A 12,094-nucleotide genomic window follows, 5' to 3' on the forward strand; every position below is an offset into this window, starting at 1 on the left:
CCTCCCGGCCCAAGCAGCTCAGCTCCTAGCCTTGCAAGACACCCCAGCCTCTTCTGCCAAAGGCCGCACCCCAACTCCCAGAGCTGGGGGTCTGGGCACCAGCTGGGGAGCCCCAGGTGACAGCTGCAGGTGAGGGGGCAGCGGCCAGCGCCCCTGCATCCCAGATCCACGCACGCCGGAGCCCCCAGAGCCCAGCCACCCAGCCCTGACCTGCCCCCCGGCCCACCAGAGCCCAGCTTTCCCACTCCTGTATTGGAAGAATGGAGTCCCAGGAGAGCGCCATCCAGTACAGCAGATGGAATAACAGCCAGGATGAGGTCAGCATGAATGTGTCAGCCACGGAGAGTTCCTGCTGTGAGCGCATCTGTACCAAACTATGCACTGGGAAGATGGGCATCGCCATGAAGGTGATAAGTGGAATTATTCTTTTCTGGGTCATCTTCATCTTCGGCTATACTACTGGATACTACATCCACAAGTGCAAGTAGCAGAGTCTGCTGGATACCTTCTCCAGGAGCCCTCCACTACTCAGAAACCTCTTACTTCTCAGCTTAGATCACCAAGGCTGGCCTCTGGGGGCACATGTACCAATAGATATAGATATGAACACATAGGGATAGATGGACACATTCTAAGTCTCAGAGAGACAACATTACTAGAGTAACAGACACCTACTGAAACAGACACTGGACAGAAGAAGAGACAATCGTACATGGAGACACAGACCCACAGAAAGACAGATATACTAACACCAAAATACATACAAATCTCTCTTCTCCTTTGTCCCAGGATAAAACTCCAGACCAAACCATCCTCATTCAACCCAGAGAGAGTTACTAATACTCAAATGTTAAAGCCCCAGCACTATATCTCCCATTAATTCCCTCCTTGATTACCCCTGTGTTCTTATTCACAAAGCAGAAAACCTCTCCTTTGGATCACCCCTCCAAGGAGAGTTACTACAACATGTATGGTTCAAATCCCAACTCTTCCAGTTCAAATCCCAACTCTTCCGGATATGTATCAGAAAATTAGAAGTCACCAATGACACCAAATAGCTTTGAAGGTCCCCTCCATCTCTAAATTTTTGTTTCTGTGGCAATGATTCAATATGGATTCCTAGCAAAGCCAAAAATTTTCCCTTGGTTTCAGCAGGGAAATTTATAACCTTACCCCCACCCCCACCAATCTGTTGTTGAAGCTTTAGGTTCCCTCTCTGAACCCACAGGCTTACAGTTGTGCCACTACCCATTCCTGTTATATTTGTGTGTCTGGTGTGGGGGAGTTGTCTTAGCCTTTCAGCTCTGGAGCCATTGAAAGAGGTTTTCATTTTAAAGTTATTCCTTTGCTCCCTCCCCTGGATTTGCCCTTGATTGCTGTACTATGCCCAGGGAATTAGATCCCCTGACCTTCCCTGAAGGGGGAAAAAACCCAGTGAATTTGAATTGGGGATCTGATGTTTCTGAAGGCCCCTAGTCACAGATGTCACAAAGCCTCTTGAAGCCAGGAGAAAACAGTCCCCATCCTGATCCATGACCTTACCCAAGAAGCAGAGGCTGAGCCATGGAAGACAGAGGTGTTCTGAGGGTTGAGCCCCCAGCTTTCTCCCTCCACCCCACCCCTTCTCGTGCCTTTCCAAAGAGGCAGAATATAATGGAAAAGAAGGAAAAAAAGGCTAGACTGGAAGGATTCTAATAAATAGCCACTTTCCTGTGGTGTGACCTCAAGAAAAAAAAAATAATGACAAACTGACTAAAGAAAAAGTCTGACCATTTCATTTGCCTGCTCAAAAAATCTCCAATGCGTCCCATTGTCTACTGAATAAACAGCCTAGTTTTCATGGTCTTCCCATGCTATAGCTTGGGGTCAAACATTTAGAACTAGAAAATGATTTTTAAGATCATCTAATTTTAATCTATCTCTTGATTTTATTTCCAAACTGGACTATTTATTGGTTCCTGCTCTTGTCTCGCCCTCTCTCACCTCCCTGATTTTGCACAGCTCCATCTCCCATGACTGCAATGGAGTCTCCCAAAAGTTCTGCTATGTTTTCTTCAAGTTCCAGTTCAATGCCACCTCCTGGAGGGAGTCTTCCAGCTTCCACCAGTCAAGTGATCTTATCCTTCCTTTCATTTTTTTCTTTGACCTCTTCTATCAATTTATCACTAGGACTGTGTCACCTTTCTTCTTTGTATCCCTAGACTCTCAAGCCTAAATCAAATGTGTTGGAAAGGGTTAGCAGTGGTGATGATGGCAGCAATTAAACCAAGAGATAATAAATGAGCAAGCAGGAATTATGAAATGTATTTAGGTGGTGTATGTGTATCTAAACACATACACCAATTAACTACATTTATATGTGTTAATTCCCTTTCCTACCTCTTCCTTCCATGCAATCTCTACGTCTCTTTACTCACAAAGTCACCATCCTAGTTCAGACATTATCCCCTCTTGCCTGAATTATTTACAACAAACTGCTACTGATCTCCCTGCCTCATGCTTGTCCTCTCAAAACTATCTTCCATCCAATCCAGCTCCCAAAGATATTTCTCTAAACTACAGGTCAGACCATGTTACTCTTCTACACAGTAAACTCCAGTGCTCTCTTATTATCTCTCTGACCAAGTATAATTTCTGTTTGGAATTTAAAACTCTTCACAACATAGAATCAATCTAAACTGTCGTTTCAGATTTATTATACATTATTGTCTTTCAAATACTCTTAAATCTTGCAGCTCATCACACATAACTTTTTCTCTCTCATCTCCAACCTACATCATAGAGGGTAGTTCCTTATATAATGAAATATCAGATCTGCTCTTCTTCCTCTCTCTCTCTCTCTCTCTCTCTCTCTCTCTCTCTCTCTCTCCCTCTGCATATATATATATATATATATGTATATACATATATATGTGTATATATGTATATATGTATGTATATACATATACAAATATAAACATAAATAAATATGTATATTTCCAATTATTCTCTTTCTCACACACCTTCTGACAAGAAAAGAAAGGACTTCCAAGTAGCATATTTATATCTCCACAGTGGTCATATCTAAAACATCCTTTCTCCCTCTGAATATTATTCCACCATCTCTCTGTCATCAGATAAGCAGTATTCTTTTTTATCAGTATTCTAAAACATTGAATCATAACTTAATTGAACAGAGTTCTCGGATCTTTCAATGGTTCATTTTTATAAGTGATATTACAATAAAAATTGTTTTGACTCTGCTTACTTTACCTGCATCAGTTGAAAAAATTTTTCCATGTCTCTCTAATGTTTCATTTTTATCTTTGTATTTCCATCAACCCTGAAGCTAATGCTTAAATACTCTGACCACATAATGACAAGACTGGACTCATAGGCAAAGATCCTGATATTGGGAAAGATTGAAGACAAAAGAGAAGGGGATGGCAGAGGATGAGATGGATAGATACTGTCTTGAAAGCACTAACAAACCATGATCTTGGACTGATTTTAGATGATAGTAAAGGAAAGTATGCTATGGTTCTTGGGTCACAAAGAGTTAGATATGACTTAACAAGTAAGCAATAACAAAAATTTCCATCAATTAGCCTAGTGACAGGTATTAATAAGTGCTTAATAAATGCTTATTGATCTAGTAATAGTATGAATTCAAAACACCAAAATATGTAACTTGTCAAGGTAAGATCTGTTCTCAATTCTGCCACACTTACAACATAGTAGTTAAATACTATATGACAAAATCCTGGGATGCAGAGATGAGTAACTCATGTTCTAGTCTTAACACTAACTAAATCTTGGTGTGACTTTAGTAAAGTCACTTAACTATCTCAGTCCCCTTATGTGTAAGTCAGGCATAATAATATTCATTCTATCTAATATATAACTTTCTTGTAAAGATAAATAATGTAAGTGCAAAAGTACAAGATAAATGTAAAGTCATACCACTTCCTTGGGAAATAAAGAAAAAATAGGAATTTTATTGAAATATATAGAATCTAAATAATTTCTGCTTCTTTTGAACTTGCTCCTGGTCAGTGCATAATTATATGAAAACATTTTTGCACATATTTAAAATTAAAGTTTGGATGCATATTATATAGTTCTCTGGGGTAAATTTTCTGTCTGTGTTTTTCCTATTGAACTTCACTGTGTTTACGTTTGTTCAAGTTATCATCTTGACAAGAACCAGATTAAAATCCTCTTTCATTCTATTCTCTCACTATCTTTCTTTGTCCTTCTTTAAAATAAAAGGAGCCCTGAAAATATAAAGTATAATCATTATTACCATATAGATGAATTTTCTAATATATTGAATTCTCCCAGGGCCTAGTCTAGTCACTGGTTGTAAATTAGACACCTTTAGAAACTATATTAATGCAATTTCCCATAGAACCTACAAACTTGCAGCTGACCTGGGAACAAGAAACTGATTCATTGAGTGCTAATGCATTACTGTGGTAAGGAGAGCTATAGCTTTCCATTGAAATTCCTAGGGAAATTAAAAATTAAATTAAAAAACAAGTTACTCTATTGCATGAAGAGCAAGTATTTCTTAGTTGAGTTTCAAAGAATATTAGGTGAGCTAAGGATATGAGAGTCCAACTCTTTCATTTTGCATTGAGGTTAAGTGACTTGTTCAAGGTGATGTAACTACTTAAGAGAAAAAAATCCACATCACTTTATCTCTCTGGACCTCTGGATTGGGCTAAATGATCTCTAAGGTCCTGTTCAGTTCCAACATTTTATTTGTATCCTTACAACCAATCTAGTGTTCTTTCCACCAAGCTATGCTTCTTCTCCTCAGACAACTGGATAGTCAGGGACATTACATTTCCATTTAGATATTGTACATATATATAAGCATTTGTTGTGTGAATGGCTGAATAAGCTGTGGTATATGGTCATGATAGAATACTACCCTGCTGTAAGAAATGGCAAATTTGATGATCTTAGAAAAGTATGGATAGATTTTCACTAAATGACAAAGAGGGAAATGAGCAGAACCAAGGGAATGTTGTATACAGTAGTAGTAATAGTATTTTAAGAACAACTTTGAGTGACTAAGTCATTTTGACTACTATAAACACCCAAAGTAACTACAAAGGACCTTTGAAAGAAGATTCATCTGTATCTAGAGAAAGAACTGAGAATAGAAGTATGTATAGAATGATCTTACATATATATTCACATATTTGTGTCTAATGGTAGTCATCTGTAGAGGGAAGGCAGGGCGGGGAGTGGGGGAAGAAAAAAGAGGAGAAAAAAGAAAGTTAGATGATAATTTACTATAAATTATGCATGCAATATAATATATTATATATAATATATAATTATATATTACAGATATGTAATTACAAATTGTTCATGAGAGATTTGCTGCTTCATGGTGAAATTATCTTTTTATCTATTCTGTTTTGAAAATTTTCATTTCTTAAATTGAGAATAAAATATCTTTTAAAAATGTTTTTAAATGTTTTGCTTTGTTTCGTTTTGCCAAGCAATGTGATTTATAGTCTCTCAAGGAACTTATGTTCAAGTAGATCAGAATAAATTTTACTTAGGAGGTGTATTTCCCCCTATCCCTCTCCAGGGAATCATTTAATTTTTCTCAGTCTCAATGTCCTCAATTATAAAAATGGGGGAAAACAACACCTAATTTCCATGGTTGTTGTGAAAATTAAATTAGATAGTATTTGTTAAGTGCTGTACTAATCTTAAAGTGCCCTATAAAGTCCAACTGTCTAGTCCAATCCTCTCATTTTATGGATGTGAAAACTGAAGCCAAGTGGCAGAAGTGACTTTCTTAATATCTTTTAACAAGCAAATGACAAGGCTTAAATTTGAACTCAGGTCCTTTGACAAGCAAATGACAAGGCCTAAATTTGAACTCAGGTCCAGTACTCCTTGTGTTTGTGAGAAAGACTTGCAAAGAAAATCTGAGTTCTAATGGTGGCTCTTTTTCTGCCTAAGTAAATAATTCATCAACCAAATCTGAATAGTTCAAGGAAAATGAGGGATCATCTTTCCTAGGATCATTAGGATTTGTCGTTACCATATACATGGTTTATACTAGAGTTACATCCTAAATCTCATTTTTTAAAAACTAGCACTTCCTGAAATTGGTTTATTCATTTGTACTCTTCTTCCCATTCAACACATACACACACATACACACACACACACACACACACACACACACACACACACACACACACACACTCCCCAAAAGGTTCCTATAATAGTCTTCTATATTTTCATTTTTTAAGGATGTTTAGTGTTGCAAAATAGCTGACCCTTACTTACAAAACAGGGTTGGCTTCAAGAAAATTGGAAGAAAGAAGCAAAGAACTTGGACAAAATGAAATGAAAAAGGATCAGCCCTTTAGAAAGCACAGAAAAACAACATCATTACATAGCTCATTCCATAAACACCAGGGGAGATAATAAACAATTTCGGCCATCTAAGTAATTTTTACCCAAGAGGGCTGCGAATTAGGGTAGAAATATCAAGGGTGTGTTATTATTTCTGGGAGCACATTACTTACACTCATGTTGTAATACAGGCCTAATCTATCTTTCTCAAAGGACCACACATTTTTCCTAAGACTTTTTTTCATTTTCACTAAATATGATATTTAAAAAACTTTTTTTTAAGGTGACAGAAAAGATTTAAAATTTAGAACTAAACAAAGTGAAATTCATAAGGAAGTTCTTACTTTTTCCTCTCGGATCCTAGTATCCTGAATAGATCTTTAAAATACTGTGGTACTCGGACCACCACATTTTCTGATGGACCTATATCCTTAAGGTCAGGGTAGAGTTTCGTATCTATGACCTTTTGGATATAACTGAGCCAGTCAAACTAAAAAGAGAAGGGGGAAAAGGCAGAGATTAGTTACTAGAAACCATGAATAAAGAATGGCTAGCATGTTGATCATACTCATTGAATTATTTAAAAACCTAGGATAATAGACCCAGAGTTGGAAAAGACATCAGATGCCATCCAGTTTAATCCCTTCAATTTATAAATGGGAATCTGAGACCCTGGGAGAGAATTTGGTGTAAAAACAAAATTCAACCTATCACTACTCCAGAGGTAATAAATCCAATCTAAAGAATGAGCTCTCAGTCCTTAAAATTTTTATTTGTTTGATACATAGAACAGAACATGTTCCTGGGGACTGCAAAGATTTTGGCAGCACATAGGTACCTCATTTTTTCACCTTTCTCTTGGACATCCCCCCCAGATAAGTTCTAAAAAGAACATAGGAGCATTAGATTATAGGATCAAATATTGAAACTGTAAAGAACCCTGAGGATTATCTAATCCAATCTCCTCGTTTACTAATGAGGACACTGAGGCCCCCCAAAAAGTGAACTAATTTGCCCAGTGGCAAAGTCAGAATCTGAACTAAGTTCTTCTGAATCCAAATCTGGAGTCATCAGTTAGGAATAAATCAGTTAGAAATGTTTGCCACAATAGGAAAAGCTACATCTTCTCCATGTGCAGGGATCAGTACTGCATCAACAAATCAATCAAGCTACTGGACATTCTATTTTTCTAATTGCTGACAGAGTTGGTGATAAGCAGAGACTAACAAGCACTTTTCCTAAGCCAAAAAAATTCATACATCTTACTTTTTTAAACAATCAGTTAAAATGAAAATTTTTTTCAGATCATTTCTTACCAACCTGTGGTATCATGGCACTCAATTCAGAAATATTCATTTTATTGTACATGGCTTCACTGGTTCGATTTTCATGTGGGATCATTATCTGTTGGAAACAAATCAAAATTATTTTCCTAAAGTCTTTTTTTGGCTTACTATTTGACTTCTGAGAACCTAGTTATGATTTCTATTGTTGATTCCAATCAAATTAAAATTCTTCATCATCATGGATTTTAATAAGCCTCTTGAGGGCAGGGGCTACTTCATTTTTGTCCTTTTATCCTCAGTGTCTAGAGCAATGTCCAGCTATTTCCCTCATCCTAGAAAATCCCTATCTTGCTATCTTTTCTTTTATGTCATCTTGTAATTTTTTTTGAGACTTCACCTCTTCCTCCTCTCACAGTTGGACACCACTTAAAAGTTCATCTTAGGTAGAACTTAGTTGAAAAGAAAAAGAAAAACTTATTTTATTAAATATGAAATTCCATTAACAAGAAACATACATGTTAGGATAAGCTAATCTGAAATGTTGACAATAAAGGCTATAACCTAAAAGAGACTAGCTTTCAAAAGCTAAATAAAGTTGAGTAACCCCTCTTTTCATCTCAAAATTTTTTGGGGGTGAGATATAAGGGAATAGTAGAGTAATCCAGATCTGTGATTTTTATCAGTACAATGAACAGTACTGATTTCCCAGTTTCCCAGTACTGAAACTCTTTGAAACAAACACATCAACAACTAATCTACCATTTATAGTCTCAGAAATTTTCCTATGACACTGAAAGTTAATTGACTTGCCCAGGGTGACACAGTTAATCTATTATATCAAAAGCAAGACTTGAACCCCTGTCCTATGGAAGGAAGGACCAAATGAACGAATAAAGAAAGGGAGGAATGGAGGAAGAAAAGAAGAGAGGAAGGAAGGACAGATAGATGAAATGAAGGAAGTTAAGAATGGAAGAAGGGAGGGGGAGAGAAAGAGGAAGGAAGGAAGGGAGGAAGGGAAGGAGGGAGAGAAGGAAAGAAAAGGGTAAGAAAACAAGCTTTATTAAGTATCTATTTATGAACTGGAATTGTACTAAGCACTTTACAAATTGTTGTCATTGTTGTTTGTCCTTCCTTCTCAAAGAGGACCAAGGACATCATGAGTGATATCTTGACTTGCACATGAATTGGATTTAAGAGAGGCAGAGTTGCACACTCATTAGTCTCACTCTTTCCTCTAGAATCATCAAAGTCCAATATTAAAACACAAGTCAAGATGGCTGGTGCTGACCCAGGATACAATGGATTAATATTACCTCATTTAATTCTTACAACTTTGGGAGATAGGAGCTATTGTGTTACCCAATTTATAATCAAGGAAGCTGAGCAAACAGAGTTGAGTGACTTGCCCAAGGTTGCAGAACTAATAAGAGCCCAAGTCTAGATTTGAATTTCATTCTTCCTGATCTAGGCTCAAATGGATGATGGATGGATGAGTGGATGAATCTTCTCTGTGAAGCTTTCTCACAATAAATTTTATCTGTCATTGGTCCCATATGCACATTTCTATAATTTTGTTTAAAAGGATTTATTTGTGCTACCTTGGCTTAATTTCCCCTCCTTCCTTAGCCTGTAAAGTTTCTCAAGGGGCATGATCATCTATTTTACTTACCCTTTAATTCCCTAGTGGTATAAAGGGCAGTAGTAGGGATAACTATGTCTAAGCAGTAGCAGAAAATCAGACCCTCCCAATGGAATACAGTCAAGTTGCCCATGTATTTTTGGAAACAGAGCATAGAGTAGGGAAAAGTGGCAGCCAGCTGCCAAGTTCTGCCCCTGGTGGCCTCTGATGTAAATCAGAATCAATCACACTTAGACACCTGCAGTTTCACTATAAGCAGAGCCCTAGAAGCATTTAGTAGAAAATAGAGGGTAAACCAGAAGGTCAAAAATGCATGACACAAAAACTTGCAAAATTATCATTCTTGGAGCAACAAACAGAATTGTGGAGGGAGGTGTGTTCAGGTCATGGTAAGGACAAGAATTTGGGTGTCCTCTCCATCCCTCAGAAGGGAATGAATTCAGACTTGATAAGTCACATCAAAAAAGGTTGCCAAACCCTAGCAAAACTGTAATAAATCTGTGTTCAAAAATTTGCTTGTTAAAAATCTCCCTTTTTAACCCTGGAATCATAGGTAGTCTCCATAATTAGATTTCACTGTATTCTTATCTCTGGAGTCAGAAATCTTTTGGAATTTTCTCTCTTATATATCTGCTGATAAAGAGTCATGAGCAAGGTCACCAGCCTATGATCCCCTAGACTCCATCACAATGATGCATTCAGAATGTGTTAATTGATTTCTCCCAAACCAAGATCTACATCCAGGCCTCTTCCTGTGAAGTAATGGGATCAAGAATGGGGTTGTCCCTATGTCAGCAGGTATTTGCTAAAGACCTGCAACATCTAATTGCCTAGGACTGTTTTTTGCCCTCACACGTATAAAAAATCTCCATAGGTGGCTCTCCTTCTTGCCATGTAGAGTCAGACATGTATATACATTCCCTACACAGCTAATCATTTGGCCCAGGTAACCTAAAAGTAGAGAGAACAAGGGACAAAGTGCCAGTGTCTTCTTGGATATAATAGGGATGCAGCAAGGAGCTATTTTGAACCTATTACAAATAGGTTCTCTGTGCAGGTGTGATTCATAAATTCAAGACCTATTTCTTAAATCCAGTTTTTTAGCCACAGTTTCAATGGTACCTTTTATTTACTTACCTCAGCTATTTTAATTTCCAGTCTAAGAACTGATTTCATATCATGCTCAGCTCGAGAAACATTAGCACCCAAAAGCACTGCAGTATCCACCATGAACTTGTAAAGGGCATCTCTGTACTGGAAAAAAATGGAGAGCCAAGTGACCATGACAACAATCTCTTAGGATGTCTGGATCCAGAACAAGGGAGGGCAGAAATGCCAATTGAAATAAATGCCTTACACTTTCCAGTCAGCTCTCATAGTGCAGTGCCAGCCTTATGTAATACCACCCACACATATCCACCCACCCACCACTTTGGGAAAGAGACAACTGATAACCACTCGTAGACTGTTGCCATGGGAGACAGAGCAGTCAGCCATCACAGATCAATGAGAACTATTTTTCAAGAAACTTATGATACTTGTTATTAGATACACATAAATGGATGATGGGTTTGAACAATTTTTTAAAAATCCAGAATAATAACCAAAAGTTCAAAAGTCCAGTAAAATCTTAATAAAATGATAGGAGGAAAATGATAGTGTCTAAAAGAGAACATGATCTAACAACATAGGAGACAGTGGAAGACCAATTCACCAACTCTAACACCAGTACATAAATTAAGAGTGTAGTTTGTTTTCCTGAGCTTTTTTTAACTCTTGTTTTTTTTCTAGTTTGTGAAAAATTCATTTTCACAAAGAGGAGGAGACCAGGGAGAAGATAGGCTTCCCTAAAAACATTAAAATTTCCTCCATGAATATACCATAAAAATTCTATTGTGTTCCTAGTATGCTATTTTGAGAAAACTTAATAGTCTGGCAAATAAAGGAAATATTCCTTGAATTCAGGTGAATACCTTCCTTTCTAAATATGGGCTTTCTTACTTTTGAGATCCTTTCTATCTGGTCAAAAGGCAATATAAGTCTTTGTACAAGTTCAGTTCCAACAGACCCTCAGTCAAAAGGTGAGGTAGTATTTTGATACACTCACAGTTCAGATGTTCATTCCGTTCAATTCCAAAATGAAAGGCACCTCCCTGCCCCCATCTTTTTTATATGTCACCAAGCTGGTGAGTCTGGGATTTGAACTCATTCTCTCAGACTCCAGAAAGCTACCCCAGGTTTCCAGGAAGGGGACGGGGAAAGGAAGGAGGGAGAAGGTACAGAGAAGAGTTTTGTGCTCCAGTTCATTACTGTATTAGACTAGACCTCTAACAGTTTAGAGGTGGAGGAGATTAACATGGAAAGAAAGATTAAACACCTTCTGGAAGTATTCAATTCATTTGGAGTCTTTTATAAGGTATTTAAAATTTTCCAGTTCTAACCCAGTTCTTCAGATTAGGCTGACCCAAGAAGTTAGACCTGGTCAATGCCACTGGACTCTTCAAAAACGAAGGACCAAAAGACAAATTCCCTCAGCATTTAGGAACTTGTTCCCTACTATGTTCTTATTGGTATCTGCTGAAGAATTTTTTAATGTACTCTCTTATCCATTCTATTTACTTGTCCAATGTTTCCTTAATGGGGGAAAAATATCATCTAATCATAGTTTCCTATAGAATCCCTTATTTTGATATTCTGCTGTGTGTATGGAAAGGAACCTTTATGTAGGGAAGAGGGGGAGCATGTTTAAGTTCAGAATAAAATAATAAAATTTTAAATGTAAAAAAGAAAAAGAATC

At 37.4% G+C, this 12,094-nt stretch overlaps 1 protein-coding gene and 1 pseudogene across 1 annotated transcript in view; one reads left to right on the forward strand and one right to left on the reverse strand.

The window, feature by feature from the left end:
- PHEX (phosphate regulating endopeptidase X-linked) overlaps window positions 1-12,094 on the reverse strand; it is a 256,040-nt gene that overhangs the window by 154,841 nt on the left and 89,105 nt on the right. The window contains exons 7-9 of the mRNA XM_074214253.1: window positions 10,435-10,551; window positions 7,693-7,776; window positions 6,717-6,862 (exon numbers count right to left, since the gene is read on the reverse strand). Coding sequence (XP_074070354.1) covers window positions 6,717-6,862; window positions 7,693-7,776; window positions 10,435-10,551 — 347 coding nt within the window. The remainder of the gene's footprint in view (window positions 1-6,716; window positions 6,863-7,692; window positions 7,777-10,434; window positions 10,552-12,094) is intronic.
- Window positions 207-661, forward strand: LOC141521069 (small integral membrane protein 1 pseudogene; annotated as a pseudogene).

This window comes from Macrotis lagotis, chromosome 1, assembly GCF_037893015.1.
Source record: "Macrotis lagotis isolate mMagLag1 chromosome 1, bilby.v1.9.chrom.fasta, whole genome shotgun sequence".
Classification (NCBI taxonomy): domain Eukaryota; kingdom Metazoa; phylum Chordata; class Mammalia; order Peramelemorphia; family Peramelidae; genus Macrotis; species Macrotis lagotis.